Source organism: Marmota marmota, unplaced genomic scaffold (genome assembly GCF_001458135.2).
Source record: "Marmota marmota marmota unplaced genomic scaffold, marMar, whole genome shotgun sequence".
Classification (NCBI taxonomy): domain Eukaryota; kingdom Metazoa; phylum Chordata; class Mammalia; order Rodentia; family Sciuridae; genus Marmota; species Marmota marmota.
Window position 1 is genome coordinate 8527631 of NW_025999905.1, and position 18772 is coordinate 8546402.

At 33.4% G+C, this 18772-nt stretch overlaps 1 protein-coding gene across 7 annotated transcripts in view; it reads right to left on the reverse strand.

The window, feature by feature from the left end:
- Crppa (CDP-L-ribitol pyrophosphorylase A) overlaps positions 1-18772 on the reverse strand; it is a 307433-nt gene that overhangs the window by 103187 nt on the left and 185474 nt on the right. For 6 of the 7 annotated variants that reach the window (XM_048799651.1, XM_048799649.1, XM_048799648.1 and 3 more), the window contains one exon: positions 13819-13950. The exons of the other annotated variant lie outside the window; for it this stretch is intronic. In XM_048799651.1, the coding sequence (XP_048655608.1) occupies positions 13819-13950 (132 nt within the window). The remainder of the gene's footprint in view (positions 1-13818; positions 13951-18772) is intronic. 7 annotated transcript variants of the gene reach the window in all.

Genomic DNA, 18772 nt, shown 5'->3' on the forward strand with positions numbered 1-18772 from the left:
TTTTGTTACTTCTCAAACCACTCCCTCTGGCATTTTGCCAGGCACCATCCAGACTTGTTTACGAACTTTAACATTCCCCTGACAAAATGCCAGGTGTTATTTTGACTTATTTACAGACTCTAACACAGCATCAGCTACACTTATATACAACAAAACCAACATTAAGACAAAGTCATTTAGACAAAATGCCACATCATGTACACTCACAAGAATGGGAAGTTATACTTTATTTATGTATATGTCAAAATGTACTCTTCTGTCATGTATATCTAAAAAAATAATTTTTTAAATGGAAGAGACAAAGAAGGGATGAAGGCATCAAGCATATGTAAAAATTATACATTAATAATCACAAAATGGCCAAGTACCCAACTTTATGAAATATACACTAGAAGATATAAAAGGAGAAATGGGCCCCAAAATAATAATAGTGGGAGAATTACATTTTCCACACTCACCAAAACAGATCATGTAGGGGAAAAAGATCATATTTAAATAATACAATACACCAAATAGACTTAACAGATATTTACAGAATATTCCATCCAAGAGATGCAGAATATGCATGAGCAAATAGAACTTCTCATGAGCAAATAGAACTTTTTCTAAAATGAACCACATATTAGGCTACATAGCATCTATTAACAAATTTTTTAAAAACCTGAAAAAATAGCTTGAATCAACTCTAATCACAATAGAATAAAAATTGAAACAGCAAGAGAAAATGCAGAAATTATATGAACATATGGAGAGTGAACAACACACTTTAGAACAGTCAACTATTAAGGAAAAGAAGGTGAATTTTTCAAGATGGAAGAATAAAGGTGGTCACATTCCTAGCTGCTCTGTGGCATGAAAGCAAGAAAGAAGACAGGCAGCATCTGAGCAAGGTGGGTGAACAAGAAAAAGCAAGGGAACTTTACTGGACTTTAAAACCAGATGTTCAAAGCAGATCAGGGACTCAGGTGTTTGCATGTAATAAAATAAGGAAGAAATCCCCAGCAGCATAGCCACTGCCACAGCCAGGCCAGAAGCTCCAACCACACAGGTGCCTCCATGAGCACAGAAGAGGGATAGGAAATTAAAGGAACCTGTACTTTTGAATAGCCTGAGGCATGTCTGGGTACAGAGCATTTAAAGACCAAGGACACTACCTGACAAACCTAAAAGATGCACCGCATGGTATCTGTGTATGGGGAAAGAAGCCACCAGCTCTTCACACAGTGTTCAGAGGAAAGACAAAGGAAGGAACCATTTTGTAGCTGCTGTGCAGGGCTGCAATGGAAGCAACCAATTACTGATAACCCCAAGTTTGGACCTAAATACAGGCCCAGTAAATATACACTGCATGACATAGTGTGTGCATACATGATCAGGAGATAGTCAAATATGGAGAGAGGTTTACACATGGAACAATTGGTCACAGAAACTCATCTGGCTCTACTCTTCCTCTGCCAATCCTACAGCTAGAAGAGAAGCATCTGGCTGGGAACTCAGAAGAGGAGTTGGAGGGGAATGGGACACAATGTGTTTGGAGACTGAACCCGAGACCAGGAAATGTGGGGTCTGCTGGTGCTATAGGGGACTAAGAATTGGGTCCCCCACCACAAGAGTGGAACCCAGTTAAGATCCCTGGGGTACAGTCTTCCAGCATGGTCCAGTAAGTACTGGGCACTGGAAGTGCCCTGATTTAAAATCTCTAGACCAATTAGCATTCAACAAACAGCCTGGAACCCACCTACACTAAACCCTTCCTCCAGGAACTCTGCCTACAGAATTACCTCTCTCACTCCAGCAATCCAGAGGGTGAAGCATCACATTCTAGAAGACCCCACCTAAAGCTGCTGCTAACAGAAGCTGAGAATATTTTGAACTCCAATGGAAAGAATTCTATAAGTTTTCATTGAGATTTTTTTTGATTTTTTCACTGTTTGTGACCTTAATGGTACATGGACATTTATACAGCCTCTTCTTTTTTTCTTCTCATCTCTAGCATTTTTGAAGCCAGTTATTTTACATGGATTAGCTTTTTTGTAAACTAGGATGTTTGATTAGTATATTTTAGTTTTGTTTTGTATTTTTTAACTTTTAAAAAATTTTGCATTATATGTTTTCTACATATCTATTTTCCTTGATTCCCTTTTCTTCTGCTAACAGCCAATTTCTAATGTTCTCTTTTTGACTCTTCCTTTAAACTTTTTCTTCTGTCTTCTCTCCTCTTCCCTCACAATCATCACATACTACATCTCTTCCATTCTCTTTCTCTCTCCACCATTTGAAAATGTAAACCCTTTTGCAAACTTGCTGTTTTTATAATAGTCAATAACTGATTGTATCATTTCTGTTTATTTTGATAATTTACACTGTAGATGTCATAGTAGGAACTATTTGGTTTAATGCTGTAAATTGTTTTCATTGGTTGTTGTTATTATCTGTCTTCCCCTAAAGAATGAGGTCTGGGAAACCTTCAGGGACATTATAAGTCCAAGGGAAAAAACTCTACTGCCTCAGATCTATACTGTTATGTGGGTAGACATACAAACATGAAAAAGCAAGGGAACAAATCACCACAAGCAAAACAAAATAGTCCAATAACAGAATCCATCAATACCACAGTCAAAGAAATGTCAGAGAAGGAGTTAGAATGTACATAATTAAACTGATCTGCAAAGTAAAGGATGATGTAAAAGAGCAAATATAGGTATCAAAAGATCACTTCAATACAGACAGAGACTGTGGGGGGAAAATCCTTGAAATGAAGAAAACAATAAACCAAATTAAAAATTCAATAGAAAGCATCACCAACAGAATAGATGACTTGGAAGACAGAACCTTAGGCAATGAAGAGAAAATATGTAATCTTAAAGTAGACCACAGAAAGAAGATGCTAAGGAACCATAAAGAGAACTTCCAAGAATTATGAAATAACATAAAAAGACCAAATTTAAGATTTATCAGGATAGATGAAGGCACAGAGATACAAACTAAAGGAATGCACAATATTTTCAATGAAATAACATCAGAAAATTTACCAACTCTAAATAATGATATGGAAAATCAAATACAAGAGGCTTACAGAACTCCAAATGTGCAAAATTAAAATAGACTCACATCTAGGCACATTATAATGAGAATGCCTCACATACATAATGAGGATAGAATTTTAAAGGCTGTGAGAGAAAAATATCAGATTATGTAAAGGGGAAATCTAATAAGGATCTCCACTGATTTCTCAACCCAGACCCTCAAAGCTAGTGGCTCTGGGAATAACATATGCCAAGCTCTGAAGTAAAATGGATGCCAACCAAGAATCCTATATCCAGCAAAATTAAGCTTCAGATTTGAAGATAAAATAAAAAGCTTCTATGATAAACAAAAGTTAAAAGAATCCCCAACCAGAAAGCCAGAACTTCAGAATATTCTCAATAAAATATTCCATGAAAATGAAATGAAAAAAAAAGTGAAAATCAGTGAAGGGAGGAACTACACTAAAGGATCAGTCAATCAAAGGAGTAAACCAAATAACTGGGAACACAAATCATATCTCAATAATAACCTTGAACATTAATGGCCTAAACTCATCAATCAAAACACACAAACTGGCAAACCAGATTAAAAACAAGACTCAACAATATGCTATCTTCAAGAGACTCTCCTCATAGGAAAAGACATCTACAGACTGAAGGTGAAAGGATGGGAAAAAACATCTCTCTCACATGGATTGTATAAACAAGCAGGTGTTTCTATCCTCATATCAGATAAAGTGGACCTCAAGCCAAAATTAATCAGAAGGGGAAAGGAAGCACATTCCATACTGCTTAAGGGAATTATACATCAACAAGACATAACAATCATAATATTTATGCTCCAAACAATAGAGCATCTATGTATATCAAACAAACCCTTCTCAACTTCAAGAATCAAATAGACCACAACACAATAATACTGGGTGACTTTAACTCACATCTCTTACTACAAAATAGATCTTCCGAACAAAAATTAAACAAAGAAACTAAAACTAAATAATCAATAATTTAGACTTAACATTTATAGAATATTTCATCCATCAATGACTGAATACACTTTCTTTTCAGCAGCACATGAATCCTTCTCTAATATAGACCATATTCTGTAAGGTATCCCATATGCTTGCATACAATTGTAATATTACCTTAATATAGTTTTAGCATCTGTAGGGTTATTTTGATAGTTCCTTTTCCATTGATATTAATTTTTGTGTTCTTGCTGTTTTGTTTGATCTTTAACAAATTTTAGCTATATTTCTTCTCTATTTCATTTCTGCTCCTTCTTTTTTTTTCCACTTCCTAGTATGTAATTTGAAAATAATTTGACTGTTATTCTAACTTCTTTCTGATACAAGTACTTTAATTTATAAATGTTCATCTGAGTATAATTTAATCCCAGAGATCCTGACAAATTAGGCTTTTATTATCACTTAGTCTGAAGTACTTTTATTTACTTTTTTTGTGTTTTCTTCCTTGACCTCAGAGATATTTAAAAGTACGCCATTTAATTTTGAAATAGTTGATGTGGGGTGGGGTTCTATATATCTTAAGGTAATTAATTTGATTTCTAATGTAATAAATCATGTAGAAACTACAGTCTGCATGATTTCAAATTTTTTTAAAAAAGAAATGGAAATGCTTTTTATATTGATTGTTTTGGTTACATACATGTCAAAATTAAACAAATCACATAGTTCAAATATATGCATTTTATTGTACTTCAATTTTAACTCAATAAAGCTATGGGAAAAAACAATAGATCTCAAATGGCCTAATGATGTATGGGAAAACAAGAATAAAATCAGTAGAAGCAGTAAGAAAGATCAGAAAAGAAATAGACACCAAAAGAGCAGTCCAAAGAATCAATGGAAAGAGTTCGTTCTCTGAAAAGAGAAACAAAATAGAATACATGGATGTGATCAATGTATGATACACATGTTTGAAAATATCATAATGAATTCCACTAATTAGTACAATCAATATTTGTTAACTATAACAAAAATTAAATTTTCTATAGTTTTAATTTGAACACTTGGAATTAAAATGTTTTTGGGAGATAAGAGAAAAATAAAGTATGTCTAATTGTCAACATTTTCTTATATTTTTATACATCTCCTTTGAATGATTTATCCACATGTAAGATCTGTGGTCTAAATATTTCCATTATTATTTACACATTTCCCCTCTATGAACTCAAATTTTGAATTATATATTTTAAGAAAGCAAACAGTAAAAATGAAAGTTTACAATATACAATTATTTCTGAAAAAATTAGCCAATGTTTTGTGATACTCTTTTTTAATATTCTTCCTGATAGAGGTTCAGAATAATACTGGGATTACAAATAATAAACAATGATAAAATCAAAATAATAATGAATAGTGTCATTGTGAAACATCTGTTTTTACTGCCCATTAAAATGTAGAGCTTAAAAGGCGTTACTACTGATGTTTGTTATTAAAGCAATCATTTCCTATTAGTATACAGTCATCTTTCTCCATTCAGTAAGAGTTAAGTCAAAGCTTAATTAAAATATATTTCCTTACCAGTTGTTAAAGGTGATTAATGAGATGGAAGAAAAACTAATAAACTTCACCATTTTCTATATACAAACCTATATGCCAAATATTACTCATTTCTCTGACTCTTGGTAGAAAATATACCTCTTTATTTTTATTGTGATCATAATCAGAAATGCTGATAGGATTCTCATAGACAATGAATGTGGGTTCTGATGCTACCAGCTATTATTTTTTCTAAGTTCTAACTGCTTGGGACAGAAATTGGGAATTTGAGTAAAACTAATTACTACCATCTCTCCATTGCATTCCTGGAAAATAGTCCCTGGACAGATAGATCAAAAAGTAAGTAATTTTCAAAAGAAGGAGCTAAGTAACAAATAGCCAATTTGTTTCAATAGGCTCCATGTATTTCAAAGTAATTAGACTTATTGTTATTGGCTTAGGACACCAGATCCTTTTGTTGTTATTTTTTGTTTCCAGTGGCACTCAGGATTAAATGCAGGGGCAATATATCACTGAATTACAACCCACCCCACCCCAGCACTTTTTTAAATTTTTAAGACAAGGTCTCACTAAATTAGAGGCTGGCCTTGAACTTGTGATCCTCTTGCCTCCTTGGACTTCAGAGTAGTTGGGATTACAGGCTAGAGCGTCAAACCTCACATTTTAACTATCTGGTTTCACTTCCTACCCCAGTTGACGCTTTCAAGTCCTCTAGACTGTATGTAATGTTCTTTACCAGGTTCAGTTAAACACTGCAATTTTAGAGTTCTTTATACAGCTGCTTCTGTGGTTTGGATAGTGTTCCATAAAATGAAAATAAACAGAAAATACAGCTCCTTCATTCAAATGGTGTTTAAGGAAAGTCTACATAATGTAGACTATATACCTGTGCAAGCAGTACAGATACAACACAATTAATTTCAAAGAACTGAAATAATGCCACAAACATTAGAAAACAGTTTTCCAGGGACTACCCAATTTCTTCTTTTACCCTATTCTTTATACCTATATTTTTTCCTATTTCATTACTCAAAATACCAGAAATTGGACAAAGACTGAAATTACTCCATAACTATTTTTTCCATTTATATTATTAGTAAAACAGGATTTGTATTGGACAGTTTATAGAAAATCAGATGAGTCCCAATTAAGTTTCTCAATTTGATTCCACAAGTCTACAAACATGTCTTCCCTAAAGATCACTAGCAGGTTTCCAGCTGTCAGTCATTGGCTCCTTTTCATTTCTAGTCCTCTTGCTGTACTATAGGAACTGCTTTCTGAAAATGTTTTCCCGTGCCTTTGAGACAAAGCTAATGAATTCTATGCTTCTAAAGAAATACATCTCAAGTGTCTCAAAGGTGCCAGCACCATTTTTTAGCAATTATTTTTTAATACTGGCTGCACTAAACTGAACTGAAATAGATACTTATAAATATATGCACCTTCCATTAACATAATGCTCTAATTGTAATATAAAGGAGAACATAGTATCAAAACTATTCCTTATGACATAGGGTAGGAAATTGATATCTCATAAAAGAAAAAATTAAGGGATGTTAGATTTTAAAAAACTTATTTTACTATTATTGAGATATCTCAGCTTTTTATGTTTTAAGAATTTTTCATCCTGTCTCTTGAAAGAAGCTCCAACATCCTTGATACACATTTAATACCACTTTCATTGCTTCAGCAGTGTTTGTTCAATAGTGAAATACTGTTAACTAAGTATGAGTTGGAAATGCTAGCATATACTAGGTAGACAAAACGGGCAGTCTATAACTAATTTAAGATAATGCATTTAATTTTTTCTCTTCATACAGTTTTTCTGAATTCTGGGCTTTTCTCACAGCTTATAAAAAATTTTCAGGATGCTATAATTGTATAATAAAGTACTACAGAACTCAAGGGGACCTCCCCTGACACCATAGAAGCAATAGAGTATCTGGTTGGAAAGGGGAGTGAATATTACCCTCCCCATTCTCAACTTCTCTGATAGCTATTGTCGGCCCAGCTTTATTAAATAAAGTTGTCTATTAAATAAAGTTGTTAATTTATCTCAAAAATTTGACAGAACATAACTTTTTATAATCTAATCACGTTGAGTATTTTAAAACGAGTGCCCTTGTAATCTTAAATGTGTCATGTTTAAACCTGTCATGTTCCAGGCTGTGATCTTCAAGCCGACTAACATTTGTGCCCATTGGTGCTCAGTTCAATGTGAAGTTCACAAGAGGCACTGGGCCATCAAATAAGCAAGATGAGTGGACTTAGAATGAATGGAAACATTAAAAAGCAAATTGATGCTGACAAATTTTAAGTTGAACCATAAAAATTAAGATATAGAATGTGATGTCTTTGAAAACTATATAAGCTTATCTTATTTAAAATTAAAATATTTTTAATTGTCACTGATATGTTTGATTTAAGGTTGGTATGTAAAGAGTTAGGGTTATTTAATAATTTAATAGAGAAAGACAAATTTAAGTGACTTGAGAATGGCTACAAATTTGAAAATCAAGAACTTAAAAGTTATGGTTGAAAATGCCTACTGCAAAAAAAAAAAAAGAAAATGCCTACTGCAATACGCGAGTCATAGTTTTTCACTCATTAATTCTCCTTTCTCAATAAAAAAATTAGAATAAGTGATACAATTGTATTCATGTGGTTGATATGAATCTAACCCATTAAAAACAATTGTATCAATAACGTAAAAGCAAGTTTCCATTTTTTGGTTTTCCACCATTCTGTTGTACCCTCTCTATCTATTACCCCTCTACTCACATGTCAAGGGGGAAAAAAATCACACCTTTACACATATGCGCTTGGGTATGTGTACAAGCATAGATAAACAAGCTGTGTGCTTTTCATATTTACACATTTCTAGTCCAATTTACAAACACCTTAATTCACTTAGAGGTAGGTAGCAAGAAATATAATACTTGGTCTACAATATTAACACTCCATTATTATTGTGGTAGGCAGCATCTGATATGGCTCCCAGTGATCCCCACCACTATGTATTCATGCCCTTGTGCAACATCTTCTCCAGAGCAAGGGTGAAACTCAGAGATTTGCTTCTGATGAATAGAAACCAGCAAAGGTGATAGGTTGTCACTTGGTAATTATTACTTTACAGAAAAGTGGGACTTCAGTCTTACTGGTTCTCTTTCCTGCTTGCTTGGCTGTTTAAAGACACTATGCAGTGGATCCCATGGCAAGGAACAGAGGCAGGCCACTAAGCTCATGAAACTATAAAGAACTGAGGTGTTAACCCACATGGAAATGAATCCTGCTAACAGGTGAGTGAACTGGAAAGAGGATTGTTCCCAGGAGAATCCTGGAATGATTGTAGCCTTGAGATAGATACCCAAAACAGAAGAGAAACAGAGACTATGAAATAATGAATGATGTTCTTTGAAGCCATCAAATACTGGTTATACAGTGATAAAGAATACATGGCTAAAAGAATTAGTTCCTTAAGAACTTTTCATAGTAGTACCTCCTCAGAAGGAATTTGTCTTTATTTTTATAAAAAAGTTTCTTCTTTTATCAAAAACTGGAAAGATATGTAACAAAAAATTGTGCCTTAATGTTGCATTTCGTTTATACATAAGTAAAATAATGTTACTGTCAGCCCTTAATGAGTCAACCAAGTGAGCTGAACAAACTCCCTAAAAACAATTTTGTTTCTCAAATTCAGACAATTTTGAAGACATTATATTTTATGACTTTCACATTTTCCCAAATGATCAACTCTAAAGGCCAAAACACTACTGAAAGTGAAAAATATTTATTCTCACAAGCATTTCCACATCAAGAAAAAAAAGCCTGCTTAACTCTGAGCATGGTATTCTGGGTTTCTGTAAACAGATTTGGTATTGCATGTTTGGTGTGCATGCCATATGATTCAGCGCCATGGAAAGTATCATGTGTTTAGTAAATAATTCCAAGTTGAATTCCAAGTAATTGCTTGCTGAAGAAACAGTCTCACTTCCCCAAGATTAGCATAATTTTTAAAAAGGTTTTTTTCCCTATTTAATAGCATTTATCCATATAGTCTACAATGATCATGCACACTTTATATATCCTATGCAGAGAAGACACAGAGCAAATGTATTATTTTAGATAGACTGATATTGTACCTTACAAATTCAGTATTTGAGCCCAAAGTTACCTTACAGCAGTCGGACTTGTGCATATTATAGTTCTTAAAGTTTTATTATGAGTTTACTTGTGGTTAATTACAAGGAAAAATTCAGACAAAAGAAAAGGATGATTATATTTAACCCAAGTAGAGTGGTCTGTTATACTCTGCGATACAAAGCCAATTTATAGAGTTCCATTCTAATGCAATACTATTAAGGAAAAAAAAACAGAAAGACAAAGAAAAAAGCCTTCATGTATATCTAGCTTTGGACTTTTACACAATTATTCTTAAATCTTTTACAAATAATTACTAAAAATAAACTTATGGAAATGCTTTGATAAATTTCTTCCTTTTTTGAATGCCCTCCTTATCTGTAGTTGTAGGAACAAAAAAAGTGGAATTCTGGAGCAGGGAGAGGGTGGTAGAGCAGGATCACCTGACCTCTCTGAGCTTGGTTTCTTCAGTTGGGCCATTAGGTGCAGTCCTTCCCGATGTTCCCATCCTAAGATGCTATGCCAAAAGGAATCTTAAGTCCTATTCCCTACTATATGAAACCCAACATAGAACAGCTCGGTGGGAAGAAAGGAGAAAGAGAATATGGGTATAGTAAACGTCTGCACTCATGTTTAATAATTTTCCTCAACCTTTCCTGGGTGAATCTTCAAACTCCCCTTTGTAGTCTTGCACGTTATTTTTCTAATGATGTCCGCAAACAAAAATCCCTTTCTGAACTTTACTAAAAGTAATGAATAATTTATTTCTGAAAGAAAGAAAGAAAATACAGGTGAATGGTTTGGCTACATATGGAAAAGAAAGAAAAACCAGACACACGTTCCAGAGATAACATGTTAGGGTGAGAGACATACTAAGTGTTACCTGGCATAGCCAGCATGTCTCCCAGGTTTCCACCTTCTCATATGACACAAATTTCAAGTTATAATAGGTGCATTTCACAAATAGATAATCTGGGGCCTTAGAAAATGTACATAGTTATTCATGTTACATGGTTTTTCAATTTAGAAAGAAATAAACACTAATTTGGTAGAATAAACCATTAGTTACAAGATGGTTATAGAAAACTCTTTAACCTTGAGCCTGTGTAGTTCTCTCTCTAAATCCCCAAGTATGTAAAATGCACATATTAAGTAGAAAACTACTACAGGAGCTTCTAAATTTTATAGACTTTAAAATTTTTGGTTATCAGAGAACTTCATATGTAACAACTTATTGAAATATGTATACTTGTAAATATTTTCACAAAAATTCACTATAAAAATATTTTAGACTTCAATAAGTCTGTAAATTCTAAGCTACTGGCCTGAAATACGCATGCCAGAAATATATCTCACTGCCATATGCTCAAAAAATTTCAGATAATTAGGATATGTTTCCCCAATATAATTTTATATCACATACCTCAATGACTTGCATGGCAATGTTGGATTAAAAATGAAAGAAAAGTAATATTTTGTTCCTAGATTTTAATACTTTGAAAGAGACTAAGATCTTTTATACATATTAAACTATAAAATCTCATTTACATTATCCACAGTTCTGTTTATGTGATTATGGAAGAGTGATATGACCATTTAAAATTATCCAACAAATTGTGAGGAAAAGTTCACAGTGTTTTACAGTTACTAACACTCTAGTTTAGACTATAAGTTTCAAATCTTTAATTCATTTACAACAATTTTGGTAAAAGTTAATCAGTGCTTTACTACATTGACACAACTAAGGAATCAAGTATATTTAACAATTTAGCAAATCATCTCTATGATCTCAAAAAATGCACACATCTGGGATATATTTGGAGTTCAGCAAAAACATTTAGCCGTTTCTTATGATATAATTAAAAGAAAATAAAGTAACTGATGAAAGATTATAATTAGATGGATTTGTCACTGAATTACCAAAAAGTCATTAATAACTGGGCACGCACAACACTGTAGAATATTTGTAGATATTAGAAAAGGAATTCATTCTTAACATTTTCTGAATCAGATTTTTCCTAAAACTACACAAGAAATATAGACATCTAATTTATAAATTATATAAAATAGAAATTTATGCTATATTATGAATCCTAATGATATGAAAAAACTGAAGCAATGAAACAAAACTAATGAGCTTAAATTCACCAAACACAGCATGTCCTACACATAAGTGTAAATGAAGCCTGTGCAAACACAAATGGGAAGCAGCCACAGCAGGTGCTAAGTGATTATAAAGAAAAGCTTACCTAATCCTATTTAACTATAAACACTATATAAATCAGCATTGTAAAGGTACAGTCAAAAAAACGAAAGAAGTCAGAGACCATCTACCTACATTATCAGAAATATCACATATGGAAAACAGGCCTTCCTTAAACAAGAGAAACCATGTGTTAAACTCTTACTTCACAGTCAAATTGATACATATTTCCTTCCAAAGAGTTGTTAACACATGGAAAAATCTATCCAATGAAGCAGCACTTGATGTTATGTCTTAGAAAAAACTAATAAAAAATCTAGAAAGGCTCCTCTGATAAGAGAATTAAAGGGATATACACTAACAATGTAGGAAAATAAAAATGGTAATCATAGAGAAGGATTAGATTTAGGGATTAAAGCCTAATGTATGAACACTAGGAAAAGTTCCACCTCACACCACCATGGAAAGCACAAACCAACACTGTTTAAATTGTGGATTTTTTTTCAATGCACAGTGAATACAAGTTCTGCCTAATGTACATTATATATACATAGTGCTGGCAGAATGACTGTCAATTAGGCACTCAGCAATGGAAATACTGAATTAACCAAGTGGAAAAATTCATATAGGACGTAAGTTGGTAAGACAGTGACCTCTGCTTATGATATGTGGCAAGAAGTGTTTCCCAAAGTTGGATCTAGGGAATAGTAATCTCACGAGCTGTTCATGATTACAGAGTTATAGGAGCAAATAAAAAACAGTATTTCCCTTTCCCCCAATTTGAAGATGTGAAACACTTGTCAGTACATCTTGGATTTGTGCAAAACACTTCATTTAAAAAGTGTGTTTAACTCTATGTATTGATGTTTATCAAACTTTTTTAACTGTAACTCTTTCAATGGTATATATAATCTTGAAAGCTTACTTTCATCATTACTTAAGCACTGACAGTCGATATTTGTCATTCAGATTATGAGAAGGTATGGTAATTAACTAGAGAAAAAGTACATTTGTTATCACTATGTTTATAAGCAGCAAGTTGAACTTTGGATAGGGAAAAGGGGAGGGAGGAGAAACAAGAGGGTATGGGGTTTGGAAAAATGGTGGAATGAGATGGACATCATTACCCTAAGTACATGTATGAAGACTCAAATGGTGTGACTCTACTTTGTGTACAACCAGAGGATGAAAAATTGTGCTTTAAACGTGTACTATGAATTGAAATGCATTCTGTTGTTGTGTATAAGAATGAATAAATTAATTTTAAAAAATAATGAAAGTAAGCAATACCATGAGCCTTATAGAATTGCTAGTTAAATACAGGAAAGCAATTAAAAATTTAAATTCCAACTTTGGAACATACTGACAAAACATTGTTCATCTAAAGTTCAACTTTGGGAATTTTCTCTGTTTATTTGCTAAATCTGACAATCCTGCTGGGCATGGTGGCACACACCTGTAATGCCAGCAGCTCAGGAGGCTGAGGCAAGAGGACTGCAAGTTCAATGCCAGCCCCGGCAACTTAGCAAGGCCGTAAGCAACTTAGTGAAACCCTATATCAAACTAAAAAATAAAAAATAAAGAAGGATAGAAATGGGGCTTAGTGTTGAACTGCCCCTGGCTTAAATCCCCAATACCAAAAATTTAATAAAAAGGAAAAAAAATTAATCTGACAATACTATGTGGGCTACCTAGTATAATTTATTGACCAATGTACATCATTATTTTTATTTTTGAAACATAGAATTTTTAATTTCTCTTCCAGTACCAAAAAGTTGTTATTATAGCACATTAGTAGATTAGTAACCTCACAATTTTAATTTCCCTTATTAATAACCATTTGCTTCCAACAAGTTTCTGACTTATTTTCTTAAAATTATAGTCCACAAAACATACATTTAGGTGATATCTACATTTTACCTACCTGTGAGTAATTTATGAGAAGACCATATAATAAAATTTTTCTTTTTTTCATTTTCTTTGCAAATTCCCTAATCCACATTAGGCTTTCCATTTTCTGACTGGGAGACACTAATTTAAAATCAAGAAAATGTACCTGCAAAATATAATAGACAACAAAATATCATTTGCTTCAAATTTCCTCTTGAAAAATTAAAGCTTATAGTATAATTATAATATCCTAATGACTGTTATTAATTTATGTTAATTTCTAGTTTCTTCAGGCCAGAAAATTTAAAATACCATGGATTCTCTTTTATATAGACAGTAAATATTACTAATACAATATTGAGAAAATGCTAACATTCTATTTCAGCTTTTATCAGTAAAATATATGTGATTTCAATAACTCAAACTTAATACATAATTTGTAAATAGACAACATACTTAGCATGCATATTAAGAAATTAACAATATAAATGAAATTCAAGGGAAATAATTATCTAATTATGTAAATAAAGATTATTTTTAAAAAGTAAATTGTAATGGGCATCTTGAACACATAATTATCCCATAGGAAACTCAAGAGGCTTTATTTTTAATAAAAAAAAATGATTTTTAAGCAGCATGAAAAGTCTTCTTAAAAATATTCAAATTACCATTGTGTCTTGAAGCATTATTTTTCATTTACACTTTAAGGATCTCAGGGAGATCATCAGTTCTACAAGTTATCAAGATTGTCTCTTATGAAAGACAAGGGATCAAAATCATAATTTGTAAGAAATAACTTAAAATGTGTATGGAATGAACATTAGTAAATATGTATATTTTTTCAAGAACAAATCAATATCTCAAAAACAGCAACTTGTCCAATCACATGCATTTATTGACTAGAAGTATTTTGGAACATATCCCATTCACACTTATATAATTTTTCCTTCCTCCCAACGCTTCCACATGCAAACACACTCCATGGAAAACACACATTATGTCCTTGGTTTTAACACATGGAATGAGTTTTCCCCATGACACCACATTTGCTTTTCCATAGAAAAGTACTTCTACAAATTTCTGTGTGTGCACTAGGGATTGAGCCTAGAGCCTCATGCTTGCTAAGCATGTCCTTGACCACTAAACTACACTGCCAGCCCCCATAATATCCATTTTTAAAAAGAATTATGATGACCATGAATGATACCTATAAATTTGGTAGATATTCAATAACTATTTCCTGGAACTTTTCATTAAACAAAGTTAATTGAAAACATACACATAATATCTACTTCTTCCTGAAATCTAACATGACAGATACAATTATTGTCAATTAAGATAAATACATAATACATAAAAGCTAAAAAACACTTAATCCATAACAACCCCAAAAGAAAAGCAGTTTTGTTTTGTTTTGTTTTCCAGCGGGGTGGGGTGGGGTTATAAACAGAAAGAAGGTTTTTCTGTCTTCTTAACAGCAAAAGACTAGATGATAGGACCTTGTGACCTTGAGGTCACCTCCTACCTCTGTTTCTCTAGAAACTCATAAAGGTAGAATTTCAGCTACTTAACGAGACAACATTGTTTATGGTAAAAATAACTCTTGTCTGGTGAACCACAACCAGACTGGAAGAACTGTGAATGAACTCTAAATACCAGACCCACTGTAGGTGTAGTTTAGATTATAAACAAGTATTTGGGACCTAGACCCTCAATACCCATAAGCTGTTGCACAAGATGTTAGTTTCTCTTGGTAGATAAAGGCTTCTATCGGGGTGTCTCACACACCACCTTCTGAGACCTCCTCCCCTCAACCTTGAACTGCCAAGAAGTGCCCCAGACTGAGGAGGTAAGATACCCATCTGTACACCTTATTTTTTTCCTGTCCTATATTATTTTACATAGTTGAATAAACAACTACCAGAAAGCCTGCTTGTTATGAATTTGAAGTATTGGGCACAATCAAAATTACTGGTAGTAGGCTTGCAAACAAAAGCAGGCTAATTTACCAAACAAGACAATTCAGAAACTATAATCATGCTAAAAACCTGAAGCCAGAGAAATGATGGTGTAAATTCCTCCCCTTAGCCAATATTGTCAGATAGTATATATTGTAACATAGAATAAACAGGATTAAAGAATACCCTGCTGTCCGTTGTTAAAAGCCTCAAAGAACACCAGGCATTCTGGCTCATGCTTGTAACCCAGCAGCTCAAGAGGCTGAGGCAGGAGCATCATATGTTCAAAGTCAGTCTCAGCAACTTAGATAGGACCTAAGTAACTCAGTGAGACCTGACCCTGTCTCTAAATAAAATACAAAATAGGACTGGGAGTGTGGCTCAGTGGTCGAGTGCCCTTGAGTTCAATCCCTGGTACCACTGCCTTCAAAAAAAAAAAAAGCCTCAAAGAACTATTTAACCTTAAAGCTACAAAGCTGCTTGTATTATTTAAATACAAGGAAATGCCACCATGTTCTTCATAGTCTATATGAATGTATTGCCTTGGAATTCTGCAATGTACAACCCGGTCAACCTCACTGTTGGTGCACATAGGTAGGTAAATATTTCTTGTTTAATACAAGTTTTCCACCAAATTTTGAGTTTTGAATTGTCTCAAAGTAGTGGGAGAGAGTTTGTGGGAAAATATCTTGAGAAACAGAATACACAAAACTGTTTTAATTTGCAATTATGGCCTCCATAGATATTTAAAATGCACACAAATAAACAAAAATGCTGGCAATATTAATTGCATAAGGGGTGATGGACACAATGCAACTGGGAACCAAGTTTTTCACAGTGAACCTGTCATGGAGGCTAGCATGGGAGGAAGTGTATCTCCCAGGAGCTAAGGCATCTCTCTCCAAGGTCAGGTCATGGAGCAGGTGCAGCTTTGAAATTTTCCTACAGGCTTCTGCTTCTAGTGAGTCAATCAAATAGAAAGGTTTTTGCCATCTTAAGGTTATAATCAATTCTATTACTATTTTTCTGACTGCTCTCATCTGGGAAATTTGCCAGTGAGCTGATACCCATCCCACATGGACCTACCTCCCACATTTACCAATCACATAGAAGTTAATTTTTCATACAGAAACCCATGCTATAGCAGAAACATCCAGGTTAAAACGAAGAACATAATACAATAGTTTCTGGAGTTCCTACACTCTTATGAAATGTCTGAAGAGGGACTAGGAAGTTTTCATTTCGAAACAGCATACTCTAGTTCCTTGAAAGAAACAAGTTCATGTCATTTGAAGATATCATTAGACCAGTGCTGTTCTCCACAGATGGAAGAATTAAAGAAATAGTATACAAAAGTAAATTCTAGGTTAGCTATTTATACATCTAACCACCTTACTATGTTGTCCCATTGAACAAACTACTTGAACTATAGAAAACTGAACAAATGGGAAAATATTACAGGTCCCAATTGTGAGTATTTCTACAGGCTGAGCACTGTAGTTGATACAACTAACTCTTAACAATATACGGGTATAGACCCTGACCTCAGGAAATGTATAATCAGGCAAACAAAATTCAAGTGTGAAGAACAACACATCTCCAAATTCTCTTTCACCAGCTGCAAAGACCTGATGACGTCATGAGAAAACAAAGGCGATCTTCAGCAGGTGTTTTTCCTGATACCATAAATCTTAAAAAACACACAATAGTTGACACAGTGCTACTAATGTTCAACCTCTAAAATACATCAACTATTTATGAGTTCCAGGAAAAGAAATTCAGTTGGCACAAAACCAATTTTAATTTTTAAAAATCAGGAAGGTTTATGCAACCACATCAGAGAGCTGTAAAATGATTGTGGTAAATGAGGAGCAATGTTTTTGCCTTAACAAAACAAACATACAGTCTAGACAGGTTCACATCCACTGAGATGGAGCAGAACTCTTCCTCTGTGTTGAGTTCTACAGATGAAGGAGATACAAATTTTTAATCACTTTTTGAACAATTTGGTAATTCACATGGAAGTTACAAGAAAACAGTTTTTCCTACTTTGCATGACCCTTTTAGCAGTTCTTTTTCATGCATATTCATAAAAGATAAGGATACCTCTTTCTACCCTTCAAAAAAGAACCTCTAATTTCATTTGAATAATAGGTAACAAATTTACTCGAAAACAAATTAACTCAAATGGAAAACTGCTCAAACATTCCCACATGGATCACTTCATACTTGGTGGGTGGGGAAGATTTCTGGCTTTCAGGATTTGGAAAAACCTCCTCTGTATGTCCTGTGTCTTTACATTTAGTTCTGCATATGCTTTAGATTTGTCTGGCAACCTTTTAATATATTCCTGATCCCAGATGAATTTCAATTAATTTTTTACATTTTAAAATGTGATTTTCATTTGTCTGAGGTCAGATATGTTAATTAAAAAATTACAAATAAACACTGAGCACAATATTCCTTAAAACTCCACATTTAACACTTCTTTTTCCAGAGTCCCTGTTCACAGGAAGGCCAGAGAAGAAAGTCAAGATTTGTGGTTTTAAGAGGAAATAGGTTCTGTTTATTTTACTAAGAAGAAAGTCAATTTTTGGAGCTTAAGTACATACCCAAATAATGCATTGCTTAATGCCCACCAAAGTGGAAGGATGGATGATCAAAACGAAAGTTCTGGTAATTATCAAATAAATGACTTAGGAACAATCAGTAGATAGACCAGAGAGATTCTCTGAATTCACACACTACATACTGCAAAATTATCTACATATGTGTATAGAAAAGTAAATTAGATGAATTAAGCTCAGCATGTTCAAAACATGGCTTTTCAAAAGTATGAGGGAAATATAATAACTGATGAAACTTGCCAATTAGTAACCAAATCAAAGGAATAGTTTATATAAAGGATTGGAAAAAATTTTAGAAAAACTTTCATCTGGCTTCAACTATTTATAAATTGTTTGGATTCTATTAATGAAAATTACTTTAATTTAATGAACTGTACTATATAAGAGTAAAAAGAACAAGTAT